This window comes from Pongo pygmaeus, chromosome 16 (genome assembly GCF_028885625.2).
Source record: "Pongo pygmaeus isolate AG05252 chromosome 16, NHGRI_mPonPyg2-v2.0_pri, whole genome shotgun sequence".
Taxonomy (NCBI): domain Eukaryota; kingdom Metazoa; phylum Chordata; class Mammalia; order Primates; family Hominidae; genus Pongo; species Pongo pygmaeus.
This window is the reverse complement of record NC_072389.2, coordinates 55,827,685-55,852,157: the sequence shown is the minus strand read 5'-3', so window position 1 is coordinate 55,852,157 and position 24,473 is coordinate 55,827,685. Positions and strand designations below refer to the sequence as shown.

Sequence of the window (24,473 nt, the reverse complement as noted above, 5' to 3'; positions counted from 1 at the left end):
GTATACTTTGTTGCCATTACAAATAAAATGATTTGTGTCAGAAATGTAGCCTATAAAAATGTACCCTATATTTTGTTTATTTCCTGAACATTCACATTTTTGCTGTCACTCTTCAAAAAGTATTAAATATACTTAGCTAAATGACTTTTAATTTACGTACCTGATTTAGCCAATTAGGTAGGTAAATTATAAATAGGTCTTTAGGCCAGGCGTGGTGGCTCACGCCTGTAATCTCAGCACCTTAGGAGGCTGAGGCGGGCAGATCACTCGAGGTCAGGAGTTCGAGACCAGTCTGGCCAACAGGGTGAAACCCCATCTCTACTAAAAATACAAAAATTAGCTGGGCATGGTAGCGGCCACCTGTAATCCCAGCTACTCGGAAGACTGAGGCAGGAGGATCACTTGAACCCGGGAGGCAGAGGTTGCAGTGAACTGAGATTGCACCACTGTACTCCAGCCTGGGCGAAAGAGTGATACTCTATCTCAAAATAAAAATAAAATAGATAGGTCTTTTTTAATATCCTGATTTTGAAGAAAATCTTTTTCTTAATATTTATACTTTGTTTTTGAAGTAGTAGCTACATGAATACTTGTTTTTTTTGTTTGTTTGTTTGTTTGTTTGTTTTGAGACGGAGTCTCCCTCTGTGACCCAGGCTGGAGTGCAGTGGCACAATCTCAGCTCACTGCAACCTCTGCCTCCCGGGTTCAAGCGATTCTCCTGCCTCAGCGTCCCTAGTAGCTGGGATTACAGGTGCGTGCCACCAAGCCTGGCTAATTTTTGTATTTTTAGTAGAGATATGGTTTCGCCATGTTGGTCAGGCTGGTCTCGAACTCCTGACCTCGTGATCCACCCGCCTTGGCCTCCCAAAGTGCTAGGATTATAGGCGTGAGCTACCGCACCTGGCCATGAATATTGTTTTATAACATACTTGCATAAGTACCTCTGAATTATTTAATGTCTCTACCTTACATTTAGAGAATACAAGAAATTGCAAAAATAATTAGAAGGCGTTGTATTTCTCTCTCACTTAGATATCATAAGAATTTCTTTTTTTTTTCTTTTCCAAACACCATCTCGAACCAGAAGGAATTTCTTATTAAATAGCTTATTTTGTATTTTAAATTCCTCTGAGTGTTATGGTCCATATGTTTATTAAATCTGTTGTTTTATCAGCATGTTTGAAGAAATTGATTTGTTAAATGATAAAAGCAAATTGCAAAGCATTTTAAAATATGTATATTCATAAAATAGCTCTGCCAGTGTTCATGAGACAGTAATAGTAGTGGTTGCCTCTAGTGGGAAGAGTAATTAATTGGCTAAGGGAGAAGAGTGAAACGGATGCTTTGCAGTATTTATGATACACCATGAATTTTGAAGTTGCGAATGTGTTACCATTCCTCCCAAAAGATAATTCTTAAACTTCATATATTCAGGAGAAGAGTCATATGTTTTAAATAAGTTAGGTAAATACAGCTACTTAAACCATTGAGTTATTTACTTTCTACAAAGAAGGCAGGTTTGGCAGCTACTACCAGGATATCCAGGTGCTGCTTTAATTTGAAATAAAACAATTTTTCAAAAGTATTTTACAATCCAGGTCTAGAGAACTGGCTTGTAATCTGAATTTTCAACTTCTTAGTTGGATGAATCTCTTGAACCTGGGAGATGGAGGTTGCAGTGAGCCGAGATTGCGCCTCTGCACTCCACCCTGGGCAATAGAGCAAGACTCTGTCTCAAAATAAATAAGTTAATAAATAAAAGCTATGTGAAATTCTACTGTAATGTTATAGTTGAATGCTGTATGTGTTTTAATAGGAATAAATTGATTACACTTTTTTTTGTTGTTGTTAAACCTTTAGATCTTTATGTCTGAAGCTGGGAAAGTAAACCAGAAGATTAAAGTATGGTTTAGTGATTACTTCAACATCAGTGATACAATTGCCATAATTTCTTTCTTCATTGGATTTGGACTAAGATTTGGAGCAAAATGGAACTTTGCAAATGCATATGATAATCATGTTTTTGTGGCTGGAAGATTAATTTACTGTCTTAACATAATATTTTGGTATGTGCGTTTGCTAGATTTTCTAGCTGTAAATCAACAGGCAGGACCTTATGTAATGATGATTGGAAAAATGGTAAGTTGAGAGACGTTTGATAATACTCATGGGTTTATTGATTTTTTTAAAAAATCACAAAAATGTTATTAACATAGTTTTATTTGAGCCAGTGAATGTCTTTTGTTTTGTGTTTGTTTGCCTCATACTTCAAATCTGCCATTCCTTAAGAGTTTCTCATGCTCAATCCCAATCCCCTACACCCATTTTGTGCTTTGCAAGATAATGTTAGCTATACTATCTATAGTTTATGTCTGTAGGTAACTCCTTTTTCCTGTCTTCACTGATCCAGGCTTTTTTTTTTTTTTTTTTTTTTTTGAGACGGAGTTTCACTCTGTTGCCCAGGCTGGAGTGCAATGGCACTATCTTGGCTCACTGCAACCTCTGCCTCTCAGGTTCAAGTGATTCTCCTGCCTCAGCCACCCGAGGAGCTGGGATTACAGGCGTGCGCCACCATGCCCAGCTAATTTTGTATTTTTAGTAGAGACAGGATTTCACCATGTTGGTCAGGCTGGTCTCAAACTCCTCACCTCAGATGGTCTGCCTGCCTTGGCCTCCCAAAGTGCTGGGATTACAGGCGTGAGCCACCACACCCTGCTTGATCCAGGCTATTTTATAAAAGTTAATTCCAAAATACCTGATCTTTTCCTAATACAGTATGCCCAGTATTTTGCTCTTTTCCTTAGTCTTATCTGAGTGGCAGGTTTTATTTTTTAAAATCGAGATGTCAAGTTGAATGTGTAATTTTTTTATACACTGAATCTAAAATATATTGGGTCTACTCCTTGCCATAATTCCTTTTAGTTTTCAGTGGTGAAAAAGGCAAAATTTGTAATACAGCTATTGCTGTTCCTTATTCTGAAATTCCTGTTCATCCTAGGAAATTTCAGCAAATGCAGACAAATCACTATTCAGAGACATTCACTATTAACAGTTTAACGTACATCCTTCCATCTCTCAAGACATGTATGAACGCATGTGTTTGTTTCAAACTTCTTGTAAATAAATATATACAGTAGTTTTATCAAAATATGATTTAAAAATACGTGCTGTTTCTCAACTATTTTAAAATATTTGTCCCATTTTAATAAATATAAAAAGCTATTCTTAGAGTTTCTTATACTCCCTTAATCTTAGAAAATCAGTCTTCTCTTGGAACCAACCCAAATGTCCATCAGTGATAGACTGGATTAAGAAAATGTGGCACATATACACCATGGAATACTATGCAGCCACAAAAAAGGATGAGTTCATGTCCTTTGTAGGGAGATGGATGAAGCTGGAAACCATCATTCTGAGCAAACTATTGCAAGGACAAAAAACCAAACACCGCATGTTCTCACTGATAGGTGGGAATTAAACAATGAGAACACTTGGACACAGGGTGGGGAATGGGGAACATCAAACACTGGGGCCTGTCGTGGGGTGGGGGTCAGGGGGAGGGATAGCATTAGGAGATATACCTAATGTAAATGACGAGTGCAGCACACCAACATGACACATGTATACATATGTAACAAACCTGCACATTGTGCACATGTACCCTAGAACTTAAAGTATAATAATTTAAAAAAAAATCAGTCTTCTAAATTAAATATTTCTTGAGTAACCCTGCTAAGCTCACAAGATTATCTTCGCATCTTGAAAACAAGATTTTTAGGTTTTCTAAATATAAATTATTATATTTGCAGTTTCACACTGCACTGTTCCCCTCCAAGAGAATGTGTCTTCCCCCCTTAATTGAGAATAACTGGTGTACTGTTTTTCACATCAAAGTATTACTCATTATTCACACATTTTGGCATTCTTATGGTATTTCAAGGAAAAATAGGGCAGTTAAGGTTTTTTGGGAAGAATTGGTTTTAGCCTAACATTTTAGCATGCAAAAAAGGTGTTGTAGCTCTTATATGCTTACCAGGTTATTTAGTGACTTAGTGGTGTCTAGTTACTTTAATGGTAATGTAAATGGAAGAGTTAGGAAGTACAGAAGCCTTTATTTGTGATCTTCTCTAGAACCACCCTCTGCTGGGATGTCTTTCTCCTTGTCAACTAGTAATTTGTTCCATCATTGTCTGTTTTCCCCTAGTGCCAGCTTCCCTTTACATCCCCTTTGGAAGTTTCATAATGGTTACTGTTCTAGTTCTAACATTCATTATTTCATCATTGTGTATCTATTACATGTTAAGACTTAAACTAAGCTGGGGCTACAAAGTTGAATAAGACATGGTCCAGATCCTCACGGAACTCAACAATTGAGTCTCTAAATACAGACATGTGAACAGATAGGTACCTATTGAAAAATATGATAAATTGTTATGTGAAGATAGAAGAGCTAGTAACCAATTCTGTCATGAAGGCTTTCACAAAGATTATGGCATTTCAAAGGAGTTTAGAAAATACGTAGGATTTACATAGGTATACATGCACCATGTTGGTTTACTGTACCCATTAACTCATCATTTACATTAGGTATTTATCCTAATGCTATCCCTCCCCCTGCCCCCTACCCCATGACAGGCCCCGGTGTGTGATGTTCCCCACCCTGTGTCCAAGTGTTCTCATTGTTCAATTCCCACCTATGAGTGAGAACATGCAGTGTTTGGTTTTCTGTCCTTGCAATAGTTTGCTCAGAATGATGGTTTCCAGCTGCATCCATGTCCCTGCAAAGAACATGAACTCATCCTTTTTTATGGCTACATAGTATTCCATGGTGTATATGTGCCACATTTTCTTAATCCAGTCTATCATTGATGGACATTTGGGTTGGTTCCAAGTCTTTGCTGTTGTGAATAGTGCCACAATAAACATACGTGTGCGTGTGTCTTTATAGTAGCATGATTTATAATCCTTTGGGTATATACCCAGTAATGGGATAGCTGGGTCAAATGGTATTTCTGTACCTTAGAACTTAAAGTATAATCATTAACAAAAAAGAAAATACGTGGGATTTTTCTTCTGAGCAGGGAGTTTCTAACCAGAGGAAACAGCTTTGAAAAGCTTGAAGACAATAAAAGATTAAAAAGAAGAAACCTCCCTCACACTTTATAGGCTAGTGCAAAAGTAATTGCGGTTTTTGCCATTAAAAGTAATTGCAAAAACTGCAATTACTTTTGCATCAACCTAATACATCTTTTAATAGCAGACTAATGAAAATTATATGGTACATGCTAAACTTCTCACACTCATTCTGTATGCATTATAAGAATCCTCATTTTTTAAAATTTTACTTTATTTTATTTTATATTTTTAGTAGAGACAGGCTTTCACCATATTGGCCAGGCTGGTCTCGCACTCCTGACCTTGTGATCTGCCTGCCTCGGCCTCCCAAAGTGCTGGGATTACAGGCGTGAGCCACCATGCCCAGCAAAATTTTACTTTAAGAATCCTCATTTTTATGAGCAAGCTGATACTCACATATTTTTAATTAATTAAATTCGTATCAAGCACAAGGAAAGTGGTTGTCATTTAGGCTTTATGTGAAAAGGCGTGTGAAATGCAAAGATGACTATGAATCATCAACCATAGAGCTTGAATAATTTTAGTTTACGTCAATACAGATTTGGGTTTCATTTGGAATATTTGACTTGGCTTTTCCTTTAATTACAAACATTTATATTCCAAAATATATCAAATAGCATGAATAATGTTTTAATACATTTTTTGCCTTTTAAAATCTTTTATCTTAATATATTTTTTGTTTTGCAATATTTTGTTTATTTAAAAACATGCATTCTCTCAGTAATGTTCTCAGATGCTCAATGAAGGCATTATTTGTCCATTTTGCAAATAAGAACACCCAGTTAAGAATTTTGGAGCGTGTTAGGCCTCTGCAAGTTGTAAAGACCCAGCTCTTAATTTAAAAAGGAAATTTATATGTTCATCTAACAAAATTTTAAAGATGAAGCATCAAGTCTCATCTCTTCATTTGAATTGACATTTTAAGACTCTCAGCTATCTACACAACTTTTCTTCCTAATCTTAAGCCCCTATAAAATTACTTTATCCGGCCTTGACTACTTACTGTCCCCTTTACCTTTCACATCTTACTTTCCATTTCTGCTGTCACTGTATATTCATTTTAAAAATATATGAATATGTCATAATTTATTTTAAGTTGTCATTACAATTATTTTAAGTTTACAGTAGGTTAATGTACAGATTTATTGTAAATGTATTCTCTTTTGCATGAGGCCTTTCTCCTCAGCTAGATGATTATTTATGAATGAATATTACATATTGCTAGAGTGAGAAAGCATTCACTTCTTTATATGTATATTCCTTTTTTTTTTTTTTTTTTTTTTTGAGATGGAGTCTCGCTCTGTCTCCCAGACTGGAGTGCAGTGGTATGATCTTGGCTCACTGCAACCTCCGCCTCCCGGGTTCAAGTGATTCTTCTGCCTCAGCCTCTTGAGTAGCAGGGATTACAGGAGTGTGCCACCATGCCCGGCTAAGTTTTATATTTTTAGTAGACACAGGGTTTCACCATGTTGGCCAGGCCAGTCTCGAACTCCTGACCTCAAGTGATCCACCTGCCTCGGCCTTCCAAAGTGCTAGGATTACAGGCTTGAGTCACTGTTCCTGGTCGTATATTCACTTTTTTATATTTTCTAGGCTAGACAATAAGTAGTGCAGGCTGGAGAACTTATATACCTAAATAAGTAGATGGGAGGTAAAGTTTTATTATAGCATTCTACTTAATTCTTTGAATCCTTACATAATTATGTCAAAATGTACATTGTAATTTAACAATGAAATTTAACAATGAAAATAATTTTTCAATGAATTACTGGATTTTAGCTCAATTAGGCCCTTTTATTGAAATTAAAGAATTACAAACTACATGACTTACAAAAGTATTTGTTTCCCAGACATTGGTATCTTTTAGTTTTTCAACACCCATGCTAATAATTCAGATTGTTTTGTTTGGCTCCTAGGAAGTTTTCATATCCCAGGACAAGGCACCCATGGATTCAGGGTGGGTGGGAAGTATTATTTTTTTGTGTGAAGTGGGCAAAGTACAATTATCAGAGGCAACATGGAAAAGAGAGAGTCTGTGCTTCCATTATAAGAACAGAGAAGCTTTAGGAAAGGGCAGTTATGGAAATTGATTCCCTAAATCTGTCCCTGTCTCTGTACTTCTTGAAAATCTTCACGTACCACAGAGATAGCCACACTTCAGTTTGAACCAGTGATACAGTTCATTATGTAGATAAAGATGCCCATGACTTGCTTAGCTTAATAGATTTTTTTTTACATAATCTCCTAGATGTTAAGATTTATATAGTGATGAAATTCTTCTGAAAGCTATCACTAGGAACAAAAATAATCTCAAAGATTTTTTGTGTTTAATGGATTTTTTTGGTCTATTAGAACATTAGAATCTTTTAAAAAGATTTGTCATAGTGTTTAAACTTCCTTGTATTTTAACAGTGTTCATTTTTTAACAGGTGGCCAATATGTTCTACATTGTAGTGATTATGGCTCTTGTATTACTTAGTTTTGGTGTTCCCAGAAAGGCAATACTTTATCCTCATGAAGCACCATCTTGGACTCTTGCTAAAGATATAGTTTTTCACCCATACTGGATGATTTTTGGTGAAGTTTATGCATACGAAATTGATGGTAAGAATTGTATATTTACAGATTTATCTTTTGGTTATTTTGTGTTTTAAAACCAATATTGAATTATAGTAATATTGCATATTTTCAGAAGTCAAACTATTACCACCCTAAGCCCCACACAAAGGCGTTAGTGAACTCCAGAAGAAACATACAAATTAATTGGAAGAAAAAGTATTTTAGAATTTTTTTAGTGGCAGGTATTAGAAATCTAGTCTAAACTGTCCTAGGACACAATAAGGACATTTATTAACTCACATAACAGTATTGAGCTAGGTCCAGTGGTCTTTAGGGTTGGTTAATTCATAGCTAAGGACACTTGTTCTTTTTCATCCGGCTGCCAGCTCTGTAAGTTTCCCTTATGATCATAAGACCGTCATTAGCAACAGGAGGAAAGAGACACTGTTTATCGATAGTTCTCTTTAGAGGAAAATGTCCCTTTCATAGAAATTCCCTTTTGAACCTGTCCTTTCATTTCATTAGCTTGAGTTGGCTTCAGCCTGCCTATCTCTAAAATGATTACAGACAAGGGGGATGGGATTGCCATGATTAGCGTAGATCATTCAGGGTAGATTCGATATTGAGAAGTCAAGCACAATGTTAATTACAAAAATAATGATCCTGTGTGAATACTGAAAGCTTACAGCAAGTTGAGTTTTACAGATGACAGATACTCAAGGTTTTTGTTGTAGCTTGTGAGTACATTCTCTGGATAATCAATGACATAACTCCCACTGATTCAACCCTATTCTTAGAGAGAATATTAAGTTTGTTGTTCAATTTTGTTACTATTCACATTTTGACTCTTACGTTGTCTTAGCCAGTGAGACTAGATAACCTGTGAACATAAGTGATGCTGTCAGCTTTCAGTGATATTCTGCTGACTTCCACATTTGAGATATAGAATCTTTATTTTGTTAATTCTCTCTCACTCTTGTTCTTTCTTCTTCCTTCACTCTTCCCTCCCCCAGTATCTGTGTTACTCCCTTCCTACATGTTTATGGGTGATTAGGTCAAGGGTTGGCCATGTAGTGAGAGGATTGTGGTTAGGTCCAAGGGTGGCCACATAGAAAATTTGTGGTCATTATTTGTTCTTGGGCGGTAGTTAAACTAATGTTGTTTTACCAGCCTGGTCAAATTTTGTGTTTAATGGCTTCTGTTTGGTGTTATTTCCAGGTTTTCATTGTCTGCTACTTTTTTTTTTTTTTCTCTTTGAGACAGAGTCTCACCCTATCACCCAGGCTGGAGTGCAGTGGTGTGGTCTTAGCTCACTGCAACCTCTGTCTTCCAGGTTCAAGTGATTCCCATGCCTCAGCCTCTGGAGTAGCTGGGATTACAGCTGCATACCATCATGCCTGGCTAGTTTTTTGTTTTTGTTTTTTTAAGTAGAGACAGAGTTTCACCATGTTGGCCAGGCTGGTCTTGAACTCCTGACCTCAAGTGATCGGCCTGCTTTGGCCTCCCAAAGTTCTGGGATTACAAACGTGAGCCATCACGCCTGGCTGTCTGCTATTTTTCTAATGATATGACTCTAATTGTGTAGTTGTTATAAAGCATTGAGTATAGTTTTTTAGTTTTCTGCATTCTCTTTCTTGGGTATTTGCTTCCACAAACTAATCTGAATAGAATGGAAATAGATTCATAAAATTATTTAGGAGTGAAAAGACCTTACCATTAATTTGCCCGTAAAACCATTTAAACGAATGATAGAACCATTATGAGTGTCATTGATGCATATACTTTTAAAAAATTACCAAATACTAAATGCTAAGTGTACTATAAATATTTAGCTAGAACTTATCACTAATTCATCATTATTTAATTCTAATCCTTGCCCTGCCTAATTTATTTTATTCCTTGTAATGCTGTGGGGGGTATTAAAGCTCTTCCTTTCCTTGTTTGTGATTAGCTATGTTCTGGCTTCAGAAATTTTTCAGATAGGGGTAATGAAAAACAAGGAATTCAAATCTAATCACTGTATAATTGAGAAGCACTTTTTAGCTATTTCTTCAGCCCCATTTTTGTGACATAATAAGATAAACTCAATACTCTTAATGTTTGTAAATGTACAGGTTTTGCTATGAGTCAACCAAACTCTTAAAGTTGAGTCATGCTTGTAATCCCAGCACTTTGGGAGGCCAAGGCGGGCAGATCACGAGGTCAGGAGTTCGAGACCAGGCTGGCCAACATGATGAAATACGGTCTCTACCAAAAATGCAAAATTAGCTGGGCATGGTGGCGCATGCCTGTAGTCCCAGCTACTCGGGAGGCTAAGGCAGGAGAATTGCTTGAATCCAGGAGCCGGAGGTTGCAGTGAGCCGAGATCGCGCCACTGCACTCCAGCCTGGGTGACAGAGCAAGACTCCGTCTCAGGGGAAAAAAAAAGTTCAGACATTTTTCTTACAGAAATATTGTCATATGGTTGATCCAGGAATTTTACCCTCTTTAATGCTCCTCAGGTTAAACCCTGCCTCAAAGGGTAAATATAACACCTAAATATGCTTTCTTTTCTGGAATGGAGTTGTAAAACAGATAGCACCCACTTTTCTCACAGCATCTTTTTGTGTTTGAACACTCTTAAGCTGGGGTTCCTATGGCTCCCTGCCCAGAGGCTTTTGCTGGAATCTGTGAAACAGATTTGTACATAATCGAAACTTACTTTAAGTAAATAAATAACCAGAAACACTCATGAATAGCAGTTACTGATGAATTACTATATTTAAGTTGTTTTTATTTTTTTCTTTTTTTCTCTCTAAAGTGTGTGCAAATGATTCTGTTATCCCTCAAATCTGTGGTCCTGGGACGTGGTTGACTCCATTTCTTCAAGCAGTCTACCTCTTTGTACAGTATATCATTATGGTTAATCTTCTTATTGCATTTTTCAAGTAAGAATTTTGTTCAATTGCTTGTTATAAGATGATTTAATATGCAATTCTACATATTTTGAAGGAAATTTATAGAACTTAAAATCTAAAAATTTTATTGAGGCTTAAACTACTAAAATTAGATTTGAAAAATTACAAATAGGAGATGCTTTTTCTAATCAAATGAGTTCTAAATTTTAAGTTCGATTATCTTTCAACATGCAGTTTTCTTTATAAATTTAATCGTTATCTGGGATTTTTCCTCGGTTGCCAACAAATACGCATTCAATATAGAAAATTCATCAGTAATTCCACTGTTAATATTTGGGTGTACACCTTTCTATCTTTTTTTTGCAAATATATATAAACCATTTTTCTTTTCAGAAATAGTATTTTTATTTATTTATTTATGAGACACAGTCTCCCTCTGTCACCCAGGTTGGAGTGGCACAATCTTGGCTCACTGCAACCTTAGTTTTCTGGGTTCAAGGGATTCTCATGCCTCAGCCTCTCAAGTAGCTGGGATTGCAGGTGTGCACCACAATGCCTGGCTGATTTTTTTTGTATTTTTAGTAGAGATGAGGTTTCACCATGTTGGCCGGGCTGGACTCGAACTCCTGGCCTCATGTGATCCATCCACTTCAGCCTCCCCAAGTGCTGGGATTACAGGCATGAGCCACAGTGCCTAGCCTATTTTTATATTTTATGTACTGTTTTATAACTAAGCAAAGCATCATGAACGTTATTTCAGATAAACAAATATTCTTCTCCAGTCTATTTTTAATGGCTACCTGATACTCCATGATATAGACCATAATTTTTCAATCTAGTATGTTATATTGGTCAATTAGATTGTTTGTAATTCTTGCTCTTAAACACCACATTGTAGTTAAATCTGTGAGCAATACTTGCTTGTTTAGAATGTTTTTCTAAAAGCAGGGCTGTTCAGTATATGTACTTTTAGGGCTTTTGCACTTAAGTCTAAATAGGCCTGTTTCCTCAACTCTGTGCCCACACTGAGTATTTTTTTTTAATGGCTGCCAGTTTGATAGTAAATAAAAGAATTTATTGTATTTTATTTTTTGAGACAGCCTGTTGCCCAGGCTGGAGTGCAGTGGCACTATCACAGCTCACTGTAGCCTCTTCCATCTAGGCTCAAGTAGTCCCTCCTGTCTCAGCCTCCATAGTAGCTGGGACTATAGGCATACACCATTACGCCTGGCTAACTTTTTTGTTTTTAAATAGACAGGGTCTCACTATGGTGCCCAGACTCGTCTTGAACTCCAGGCCTCAAGCACTCCTCCTGCCTCTTGGCGTTCCAGAGTGCTAAGATTATAGACATGAACCACCATGCCCAGCCAGGATTTTGTTTTTTAAAATTTGCACTTATTTGATTACTAATAAGTCTGAGTATTTTCTTATGTCTTACCCATTTACATACAATATTTTAAATTTTTTTAATTATTTTTTTCTGCTGAATATTAATCTTTGCCTTATACTTACTGCCTGTATCTTTTCCAGTTTCTCATTTGCTATTAGTTTTGTTTACAGAAGGATATTTTTTGAATTCTTATTTAGTACAGAATTACAATGAAATCATCAGTATTTAAAACTTTAAGAGATGGTTAGCAAAGTTTATTTTATTTTTATTATTTCTCTAGCAATGTGTATTTACAAGTGAAGGCAATTTCCAATATTGTATGGAAGTACCAGCGTTATCATTTTATTATGGCTTATCATGAGAAACCAGTTCTGCCTCCTCCACTTATCATTCTTAGCCATATAGTTTCTCTCTTTTGCTGCATATGTAAGAGAAGAAAGAAAGATAAGACTTCCGATGGACCAAGTAAGTAAACTATATTAAGGCAAATGTTTTCATTTTATTCTCATTTTTACACCGAAGGCTATATATTGATTTTATTCAAAAATGACTTAGTGGGTTAATGTTATGATAAAGATTTTTGTTAAATTTGCCTATACATAAAGGAATTTTTAAGTGCAATATGATATCTATAAAAATGGATTTAGCGTTAAACTTCGTTATGAGAATGGCATCTCTGTTTCTGTTAAAATGGTAATGTAAACCTAACTTCTTTGCTGTTCTACAAACCATTTTTACAGCTCTGTAAACAATAACAGTTTTAGTACATTCTGTGTACATGAGACTAATCATACTGTGTCAAATTATGCTTAAAATTTTACAGGGACTTTCAAATTAGTTCTTAAATTTCTCTGAGTAGATACGTGAGGGAGAGGTATGAGAGAGATAGGGGAGGGATGTTGTACAGGAAAAGGAAATCAGAAGAGGAGGAGGAAGTACCTGATCATATTCTGCTGACATCACACTGGTGAAGCAAAAAAGAAAGATAATTGTCTAGTGCTTTAGAAGCATAGTAGTAAAAGTTTAAAAAGTGCAGATGATGGATGTAGTCTTAGAAACCTTGAATAATTCGTAAGAATTATGAGCTGAAGTTGATAACTTGATAGCTCTTCATTGATTTTCTTCTCCTTTTCCTCCCATAGAACTTTTCTTAACAGAAGAAGATCAAAAGAAACTTCATGATTTTGAAGAGCAGTGTGTTGAGATGTATTTCAATGAAAAAGATGACAAATTTCATTCTGGGAGTGAAGAGAGAATTCGTGTCACTTTTGAAAGGTTCAGAAGCCCTTTAGTTAAAATCGGTTATATGTCTAAATGGGATCTATTAGTTATATCTCTTATACATGGTCATTGTTAAATTTATTTTGTCAAACAATAAGCATAGTTATAGTTTTACATTATATATTGGAAAGATCGTTCAGTTCTATTAATACTTCATATAAGTCAGTTGGTCAGTCTCTTATTTTTTACCCTAGTTACAGAAGATAGAAGAGTTTACTGTTCTTTACTGTTTGGAGGGAGAAAAGTAAAACTATCCTCACTATTTTACAGCATTTCTTTTATTATCATTATTATTATTATTATTTTTTTTTTTTGAGACAGAATCTCCTCTTTTGCCCCGGCTGGAGTACAGTGGCACGATCTCGGCTCACTGCAACTTCCGCCTCCCAGGTTCAAGTGATTCTCCTGCCTCAGTTTCCTGAGTAGCTAGGATTATCAGCGTGCACCACCACACCCAGCTGATTTTTTTATTTTTAGTAGAGACAGGGTTTCACCATGTTGGCCAAGCTGGTCTCGAACTCCTGGCCTCGTGATCTGCCCGCCTCAGCCTCCCAAAGTGCTGGGATTACAGACGTGAGCCACTGCGCCTGGCCAGCATTTCTTTTTTTCTGTTGGCTTCACTACATTCTGGAAGCATATGGTGTTTGGTAACAGTTATAGCAACAGTAATGGTAGTTCTGTGTATATGTAGCTGTATATACATTATTTTGTGTTACTTTGATGTGGGGTAATTGGAGTAAGTAGCCTGTGGAACAAAAACGTTTTTTGAAATCTTGCATTTTAATATAAGATTAGCACTGGATCCTTCTTAAACATAAGGTAGGCCTTGTATATTTAAATAACCGTACCTTATTTTATATCTTGTTTAAATGCATGTAAAATTTTTCTCTTTTTATCATTATTATTTGAGGCTACAAAATAAAATTCTACATTATTTTTTCACATTTGTAAAAAAAAGCTTATTTCTCTCCTACAGAGTGGAACAGATGTGCATTCAGATTAAGGAAGTTGGAGATCGTGTCAACTACATAAAAAGATCATTACAATCATTAGATTCTCAAATTGGCCATTTGCAAGATCTTTCAGCCCTGACGGTAGATACATTAAAAACACTCACTGCCCAGAAAGCGTCGGAAGCTAGCAAAGTTCATAATGAAATCACACGAGAACTGAGCATTTCCAAACACTTGGCTCAAAACCTTATTGATGATGGTCCTGTAAGACCTTCTGTATGGAAAAAGCATAGTGTTGTAAATACGCTTAGCTCCTCTCTTCCTCAAGGTGATCTTGAAAGTAATAATCCTTTTCATTGTAATATTTTAATGAAAGATGACAAAGATCCCCAATGTAATATATTTGGTCAAGACTTACCTGCAATACCCCAGAGAAAAGAATTTAATTTTCCAGAGGCTGGTTCCTCTTCTGGTGCCTTATTCCCAAGTGCTGTTTCCCCTCCAGAACTGCGACAGAGACTACATGGGGTAGAACTCTTAAAAATATTTAATAAAAATCAAAAATTAGGCAGTTCATCTACTAGCATACCACATCTGTCATCCCCACCAACCAAATTTTTTGTTAGTACACCATCTCAGCCAAGTTGCAAAAGCCACTTGGAAACTGGAACCAAAGATCAAGAAACTGTTTGCTCTAAAGCTGCAGAAGGAGATAATATAGAATTTGGAGCATTTGTAGGTAAGTTTGGCAAATTCATATTTGTGTATCAATATTATTTACTTTTCACCTTAGAAATAATAGAAACATGTACTGTGTTAAAAGTCATTATCTTTTCATAGAGTATAATTATAAAATTTTTAAAAAGAATCAGACACCTGTGATTCTGGTACTTTGGGAGGCTGAGTGGGGAGGATTGCTTGAGCCCAGGAGTTGAGGACCAGCCTGAGCAACATAGCAAGACCCCATCTCTACAAAAAATTTTTGGAAGTAGCCAGGCGCAGTGGCATGTGCCTGAAGTCCCAGCTACTCAGGAGGCTGAGGCAGGCGAACCGCTTGCACCCAGAAGCTCAAAGCCGCAGTGGGCTATGATCACATACAACTGCACTATAGCCTGTGTGACAGAATGAGACCCTGTCTCTAGAAATGAAATGAAAAAAAAAAAAAATCAGAAGTAGGGGAAATAGACTGAATTAGGCTATAAGAGTTATATTGGCACATAACCTCTTTGATGGAATTTTAGTTTCTGTCTTTTGAATTTGAATATCTTCAATTGGGTTTCATCAACTCTTATTGAAAACTTAAGTGATTCTTAAGTGTTAAGTACTTGGAGAACCTCCTAGGGGAGGTTAGAATCAACTGGAAAAGAGCAGTGCCCTGTAAATAGATGACCATATAATTTTTTTACCCAAACGAACACACTTTAAAAGTGAAAGGGTGCACTATTAATAATTATATCAGAACAACAATGGAAATCTAGGAATCTACTGGGAAAATTAGTACTTACGGTCTACCTATTTATATATTCACAGAGAAGAACATTTCAAAAAGGAATGACTTATTCTTATACCTATGAAAGCTTAAATAAGATAAGAACAGAAAAAAAATGTTTATTTTGGCAGTAACACATTAAAGACCTTAGTGAAAACTTCCATGCATAGAGATTGTTCACACAGTATGTTAATAAGCCCATGGAAAATTGCCACATTAAGGCCAGCCTAGGAAGTTATCTAGGCACTAAACGTGTTGATATTACTTCTAGGCTATATGGGATTCACTCTAGATACATAGATATATAACTTTTCCTACATTAAATTATTCCTTTTTTTTTTTTTTTTTTTTTTAAGACGGAGTCTCCCTCTGTCTCCCAGGCTGGAGTGCAGTGGCACAATCTCGGCTCACTGCAACCTCTGCCTCCCAGATTCAAGTGATTCCCCTGCCTCAGCCTCCTGAGTAGCTGAGATTACAGCCACACGCCACCACACCTGGCTAATGTCCAATTTATTTTTTAAAATGCATTTTAGCCTATTTGTTAATGTATTACCAGTGGGGTATATGTATATATCATATATATTTTTTCTACATGTATATTATATAGGAAAAGTTATATATCTGTATATCTAGAGTGAATTCTATATAGCCTAGCAGTAAATATCAGCATGTTCAGTGCCTAAATAACTTGCTAGGCTGGCCTTAATGTGGAGATTATACATGGGTTTATTAACATGTTGTCTGAACAATCTGTATGTGTGAAACAGTTTTCATTAAGGTCATTAAAGTGCTATTGCCAAAATATTTTTGTTCTGTTTTTAAGTTATAGGCATAAGAATAAATCATTCCTTTTTGAGTGATTATCCGTATATATGTAATGCTTTTTTTTTTTTTTTTAAATAGTAAAAATGCTTGGTCCCCTTTTTTCTTTTAAATTTCGAGCTATTTATTCATATCACATGTTGGTTTCTTTTGTAAGGACTTTGGCTTTTAACGTTACTGTAAAATTAACTATAATCTTGGCCAGGTGCGGTGGCTCAGGCCTGTAATCCCAGCACTTTGGGAGGCCAAGGCAAGCGGATCTCGAGGTCAGGAGTTCAAGACCAGCCTGGCTAACATGGTGAAACCCTGTCTCTACTAACAATACAAAAATTAGTCAGGTGTGGTGGCGCATGCCTATAGTCCCAGCTACTCAGGAGGCTGAGGCAGGAGAATTGCTTGAACCCGGGAGGCAGAGGTTGCAGTGAGCCGAGATCACGCCACTGCACTCCAGCCTGGGCAACAGAGCGAGACTTGTTCTCAAATTTAAAAAAAAAAACTGTAACCTTCACCAGCTTCTTGGCAATTTTCAATTTTATTTATCAAAAGAGCTAAAGGAGACTGCAGAGCCATCAAATGTACTTGAAAAACAGCATAAACCTATTTTTTTATATAAACTTTAAGCAGTGCCATTATTTTGGTGAAGAAAAATAAAAATTTCTCATTGCAACATCTTTTTTTCTATTAAAGGACACAGAGATAGCATGGATTTACAGAGGTTTAAAGAAACATCAAACAAGATAAAAGAAATACTATCCGTAAGTAAATCCTTATTAAAACACCCACAGTTCTATTTATTTTACCATCTTGATGTTTAGTTCAAAATTTAATTAAACATTTTTTCAGCAAAAATACAGTTTTAGCAGATAACATGCTAATACCAAATATTTGAAGCTGTCCTCAATTTGAAAAAATGAACAATTGAGGAACATGAAAAGGTACAAATAGCTTGTGTAATTATACTCACTAAATAAAAAACATCAGCTATTTAACATTTCTCTGTTTTTTTTTTTTGAGACGGAGTCTCACTCTCACCCAGGCTGGAGTACAGTGGTGTGATCTCCGCTCACTGCAGCCTCCACCTCCTGGGTTCAAGTGATTCTCCTGTCTCAGCCTCTTGAGTAGCTGGGATTACAGGTGCGCGTCACCATGCCTGGCTAATTTCTGTATTTTTAGTAGAGTTGAGGTTTTACCATGTTGTCCAGTCTGGTCTCTCAAATTCCTGACCTCAAGCGAAATAAGTTTCAAAATTGTAGAACAGCTGGCAAAAAAGGTCTATTCTTGCCTGCAAGTTAGTTTTATTTCTTAAATGTTGCTCTCGTATATTACTTGTGGCTATTTAGAGCCTTTAGAATAGTAACGTGGCTACACCAAGATAATTAAAAACACCTAGAAAGGTGTTAAGCTTCTCTAGCCCTTAAAGAACTTACATTATAGAAATGTTAAGTGACATACACAGTGAAAACAGGACCTTTCCTAAAGCTAAAACCAAGGAGATGATAATGACATAGAAGTTTCTATGAATGATTACTTTTTATGTGATCCAAGTTAATTATATAATTGCTGTCAGGCCATATTACTTACTACCCTACATATAAAAAGTAGACTCAAATGCATTTTTATATTGTAACATTTTGTATTTTTATTATCATATTTTGATTAAAGTATTGTACTAAATCGATTAACTTAACATCTATTAACTAGATATTGATAACTTGGAATTTAATTGGTTATTGTATGCAAATTGAGGCGTAATGATTACCTGGGTTTTTTCCTTTCTGTATTTGCCTTTAAGTTTGAGAATAGTTGCATAATTTTCTTACCTCAAATAGGAGCAGCAGAATGATGTAAGAAATGTGATTATGGAGTGTACAGAGATGCCTAAATATGAGGTAAAGTCTCTTTAGTATATGCAGAAGTCAGAAAGTCAGCTTAAAATATACCCATGTGCTTTTAGCTGGAGGAAATAGGTGTAGGTTCAGCGGACCTATCATAAGACTATAATTTGCAGTGTTTTCTAACCATTTTAATTATGGCATATTTAGACTGAGAGAGCTAAATAAATGGATCAAGTTCACTTAGGTAGCCTTAGCTGACACATGATAAAAAGAGAAAGAAGAAAAGCAGGAATGAGAAAAAGTGCTAGGAAGTAGAAAGAACAGACTGCTGTCTACCAAATTGGTTTTACAATTGTTGCCATATGACATATGGAATATCTGTATTCCATATAGGGTTGAAGTGGATTTTATAGATAAATGAAATGTTTTATGGACTTTCATAAGTTTTAGTAAAGCTGTTTATAATGTAGAATTATTTAAACCTAAGTTCATCACATTTTCTTTTTCTTTACACAAATTATTGTCATATTGCCACACTCTGGTGGTATCATTTTGCTATTGCAAAGCACTTGATAGAAGTAAGACATAAAATTTAGGATAAATGGACATTTCTTAATGGGAAAAGGTAAAGCATCAGAGTTTTCCCACAGATTTACCTTTTTAATAATGAACTTAAAGAAAAAACGTGCTGAAAATTTTTAAGTGGCAGATACTCCTTGATAAAAACAAGACATTGCAAGTTTCTGTGAGTTAGCAGAAAAGCAGTAGCTGTGTTTTGATTTAAACAACCTTTTTTTTTGAGACGGAGCAAGACTCCGTCTCAAAAAAAAAAAAAATAGCAGTATTTATTGAGCCAGTAAAGCCGTCAGGGCTTTCCAAATACATAAATAATAGAAAAATATTAAGGGGAAATGTAGAGATTTAAGTACCTAAAGAACGTAGAGATTTAAGTACCTAAAAAATTTCAATTTTGTCAAATTGAAATTTGACAAAATAGTGAGCATATGGATAACCTTGTTGTATAAATAGCTCATACAAAGCAATAAGAAAGTTACCAAGATCCCCAAAAGGAAATAGTTCCCCCACCATTAATGTTATCAGTGTGTCAAGATACGTGTAAGATAATAGCTTCTTTGGGGGTGAGGTGAATTCATAATGATTGCATTTTTTCTCCACAGTTTTGTATATTTTTCCAACTTTTTTGTGAGGTTTTTTGTTTTCTTTTGTTTTTGTTTTTGTTTTTGTTTTTTTCTTGAGACGGAGTCTCGTTCTGCCAGCAGGCTGGAGTGCAGTGGCTTGATCTTGGCTCACTGCACCCTCTACCTCCCGGGTTCAAGTGATTCTCCTGCCTCAGCCTCCCGAGTAGCTGGGACTACTGGCGTGCGCCACCACACCCAGCTGATTTTTGTATTTTTAGTAGAGATAGGGTTTCACCATGTTGGCCAAGATGGTCTCGATCTCTTGACCTCATGATCCGCCCTCCTAGACCTCCCAAAGTGCTGGGATTACAGGTGTGAGTCACCACACCCAGTCTGAGTTTTTATGATTATAAAAAATTCATTTGGATGGATTTATAGGAACAGTAGTCAAATAAGGTGTTTTGGTGCAGTTTTTGAAATTGGCATTGAAGAAAATAACCATAATCTATAATATACCCATTGGTGTCCAGGTAGAATAAAGCATATTGAGCTGAATAGATCAAGGGACTCTTATACTACTTAGAGTAATGGGTTGAAATTTAGTTCAATTATTTTCAAATTATATGTATGCACAATATTTGCAGAATAACAACACTTCTGAAAACACTTTGAAACGAGTGAGTTCTCTTGCTGGATTTACTGACTGCCACAGAACTTCCATTCCTCTTCATTCAAAACAAGGTGAGTATTTTGACTATATGAATAGTGTCAGAAAACATACTCATTTACACTTTAAATGTATTTTATGTTTGTCAAACACGTGAGTAGTGAATGGTGCAGGAGTCAGAAGATGAAAATTCTGGTCTGCCATAGTTACTGTAACCTTGAATAAGTTGTAATCCTAGCATTCATTAGAATGTTTTATTAGAATATGTTTTACAAATTATTTATTCTGTAAAGATAGAATAGAAAAACTTTTTATAAATCTGCTGCTTTTAGCTTTTACAGATGTATCTGTTCATCTGTATCATGTTTTAATCTATCATCACTTATTCAACATATTTTTCTAAACTTTTAAAAATCATACATTTTTGGTTCAAAATTAAAATACAAACACTCTGAAAATTTTCCCTCTCACTCTGTTCCCACATGTAACCACTATTTGTCTACCCTTTAGAGTTTCATGCTTGTACAATCATGTATGACAGTACAATCTTATACCTCTCATTTTTTACACAAAAGGTCATAGATAATACATGTTGCCTTGTACCATTAATTTTTCGTTTACTGTATTGTGGTGATGTTTCCATATCATAATTTTTTTATAAGTCAAAATTATATATGCACATCATTGAAAAGTTGAATAATTATAAAGGTTCCTTAAGAAAAACAGTACTACATTGTCCACCTCACCATCACTTCTTTCATTTTCCTTTGGCATACTGAATTCAGCAACGCATATTACGACCAAATTGGGTTTATTCCAGGAATGAAAGTTGTCTTAACATTCAAAAATATAATTGTGATAATGCATGATAGTAGCAGATTAAAGGAGAAAAATCATGAGATTATCTTAACAGCTGCAGAGAAGGTATTTGGTTAACATTCAGTATTCATTCTTAATCTCAAAAAGGATATCAACAAAAAATTATCACAAAGCATCAAACTTCACAGTGAACTATTGAAAGCCCAAGATGGGGAGCAAGACAAGGATTCTGACTGTTACTGTTTCTGTTTTACATTCTAGCCAGAGCAGTAAAGCAAGTAAAATAAATGGTAGAGGGGGCTGGGTGGCTTGCGCCTGTAATCCTAGCACTTTGGGAGGCCGAGGCAGGTGGATCACCTGAGATCAGGAGTTCAAGACCAACTTGGTCAACATGGCGAAACTCCATCTCTACTAAAAATACAAAAATTAGCTAGGTGTGGTGGCGCACATCTGTAATCCCAGCTACTCGGGAGGCTGAGGAAGAAGAATCGCTTGAACACAGGAGATGGAGGCTGCAGTAAGCCAAGATCGCACGACTGCACTCCAGCCTGTGCAATGGGAGCGAGACTCCATCTCAAAAAAAAAAGAAAAAGAAATGGTAGAAGGATTAGGAGGGAAGAAAAAGAATTCTCAGTATTTAAGATAACATAGATGTTATTTCTAAGTTAGTATGAACATCCCAAAATCTAAAATGCTCCAAAATCCAAAATTTTTGAGTACTGACTGAAAGGAAATGCTCATTGGAGCGTTTCAGATTTCAGATTTTCAGATGCTCACCTGGGTGAGTATAATGCAAATATTCCAAAATTAAAAAAAAAAAAAAAAACAGAAATCTGAAACACTTCTGATCCCAAGCATTTCTAGTAAGTGATACTCAAACCTACCTGTATTGCAGCATCGTCATATTTCAGTTTTAGGCTGTATCTGTTGACCTTCCACTAAAGAAGACAAGAATTGAACTCTCTTTTCTCACTCTGTATTCCCAGAACGAACACACACACATGCACCCGTTCACCCTTTTCCACCAAGTATAGTTACAGTTTTGGTTAAATCAGCACTCTAGGTTCTCTGGTATTTAACCAAATTTCTTCATGATATTCAGAATATAATGTATTCTGTCAGTTTCATCATATTGAAAACATTTTGCCCAGAGTCTTCTAATATATCTCAGTCTGGTCTTTTTGTCCTCTACACCTGGAATACAAATTTTGTTCTGAGATTTTCCTTTCTTCATTCTGAGGTTATCCTTTGTTGTACTGTAAAATTGTGAGCTTTCTCTGATTTGTAACTTAATGTCCTGACTTTTTTTGGAAGTAGGCTTAATTCTAAAGTTCATTTTGGATAAATAAGATATGACAGCAAAGGTATTATCATAAATTGGGGAAAAGGATTATTCATTGCAGCATTGTTTATCATAGGAAGAGATTGGAAACAGATCAGATTTCCATCAGTAGGAGTTTGTTTAAATACATTACTGTATATCCAGTATGAAATAAAGAGAGCATCAAAAGATAATTGGGAAATCATCTCTGTTCTTCTGTAGAAAATCTCTAAGCTGGCTAGGTGCAGTGGCTCATGCCTGTAATCCCAGCACTTGGGGAGGCTGAGGCAGGTGGATCACCTGAAGTCAGGAGTTTGAGACCAGCCTGAACAACATGGAGAAACCTAGTCTCTACTGAAAACAAAATTAGCCGGGCGTGGTGGCACATGCCTGTAATCCCAGCTACTAGGGAGGCTGAGACAGGAGAATCACTTGAACCCGGGAGGCAGAGGTTGTGGTGAGCTGAGATTGCACCACTGCTCTCCAGCCTGGGCAACAAGAGTGAAACTCTGTCTCAAAAAAAAAAAAAAAAAAAAAAAATCTCTAAGCTTAAAGTTTAAAAAAACAAAACCCTCAAGACATATATGTTTCCCTACCATTTATGTTAAATATTGGCAGGGGTATGTGTATACACATACAAATATCCCAGGAAGAATATACAAGAAATGAATTACCTTTACTGTCCCCAGTCAGGGTGATTGGGAACAGGAGGGAGAGAAATATTTTTTTATTTCATACTCTCATTTATTGTTGCCTTTTCACAATAAATTGAATAGTTTACTCAAAATAAATTGAATAATTTATGGGCCTCATGTAACTCTTGTGTTCAGCGTGTTGAGGAAAGGTTGAGTTATCTTATGAAGGTCATACTGTGCCTAGAATACTTTGTGTTTGGTTAGTTGGTGTTCATAAAACTTCAGTTGTGTAGCTTTTTTATATTTTTTAATTTTCTTTTGGCAGAAAAAATCAGTAGAAGGCCATCTACCGAAGACACTCATGAAGTAGATTCCAAAGCAGCTTTAATACCGGTTTGTAGATTTCAACTAAACAGATATGTATTATTAAATACATAAAACTTTTTTAGATAAGATCTACAAAGTGGTGATATTTGGGACTATATCAAAAATTCAAAAAAATTTTTCTTAAGAAAACTGACTTTAGCATAGTAGCAGTTATAGAAAAGTTTCTTACAGTGAATAGTCAGGAATTTTAAAGAAAAATTTATGCAGAATAAAGGCAGGAATCTCTTTTTGTTTGAATTGAAGCTAATTGTATGAACTCATTTCCAGCTAACTGCAATAATAATTGATTTTGCAAATTCCCTTTAAAAGTACACACTGACAAGACAAAAAGCTCAGGAAAAGGCAGAAAAATTACTCCTTTATAATCAAGTATTATGTATAAGTCAGTGCTCATAATTTTGCTCAAGAAAATACTGACTTACATTCAAAATATATCTGTTCTGGCATAGAGAGATTATGTTGTTAAAATCATGTTATTGAAAAAAGTTATTTCAGTGGGGAAAGAGGTTAGTTAACAAAGAGATTCACGGTAACAAATCCTCCTTTCTGGAGGGACTCTTCCTGACCCTGAGCTGCACAACTTTGCAACAAATTAAAGCCTTACCGAAGATGACCTCACAATGGCAATTTAGAACTCATGGGAGTCAACTTACATAAACGGTATTTGATTTCTGATAACTTAAGATAGTGGACTTATTGGTTACAGATGACAAAATAAGTATGTTTAAAGTGATTATGGACATAAAGTTTTAAATATAAAACATGAGAAAAGAAGGAGATACGATTCAAAAGGACTGGCAAATTTGAAAAACTAGAAATAAAAAAAAAAACTCAGTGGGGGCTGGGTGCAGTGGCTCATGCCTGTAATCCCAGCACTTTGGTTGGCCGAAGCAGGTGGATCACTTGAGATCAGGAGTTCAAGATGAGCCTGGCCAACATGACAAAACCCTGTCTCTACTAAAAATCAAAACTTACCTGGGTATGGTGGCACATGCCTGTAATTCAGCTACTCAGGAGGCTGAGGCAGGAGAGAGTCTCCTGAACCGGGGAGGTGGAGGTTGCGGTGAGCCGAGATTGCGCCACTGCACTCCAGCCTGAGCTTCAGAGTGAAACCCCATCTCAAAAAAAACCCCACTCAGTGGG

At 36.0% G+C, this 24,473-nt stretch overlaps 1 protein-coding gene across 5 annotated transcripts in view; it reads left to right on the top strand.

Moving 5' to 3' along the window:
- TRPM7 (transient receptor potential cation channel subfamily M member 7) overlaps positions 1-24,473 on the top strand; it is a 129,162-nt gene that overhangs the window by 82,998 nt on the left and 21,691 nt on the right. For 3 of the 5 annotated variants that reach the window (XM_063652233.1, XM_063652232.1, XM_063652235.1), the window contains 10 exons: positions 1,861-2,139; positions 7,566-7,740; positions 10,496-10,622; positions 12,263-12,447; positions 13,125-13,257; positions 14,240-14,955; positions 17,215-17,282; positions 18,357-18,416; positions 20,146-20,242; positions 23,269-23,336. In XM_063652233.1, the coding sequence (XP_063508303.1) occupies positions 1,861-2,139; positions 7,566-7,740; positions 10,496-10,622; positions 12,263-12,447; positions 13,125-13,257; positions 14,240-14,955; positions 17,215-17,282; positions 18,357-18,416; positions 20,146-20,242; positions 23,269-23,336 (1,908 nt within the window). The remainder of the gene's footprint in view (positions 1-1,860; positions 2,140-7,565; positions 7,741-10,495; positions 10,623-12,262; positions 12,448-13,124; positions 13,258-14,239; positions 14,956-17,214; positions 17,283-18,356; positions 18,417-20,145; positions 20,243-23,268; positions 23,337-24,473) is intronic. The other 2 variants (XM_063652234.1, XM_054450615.2) reach the window with 1 other exon arrangement.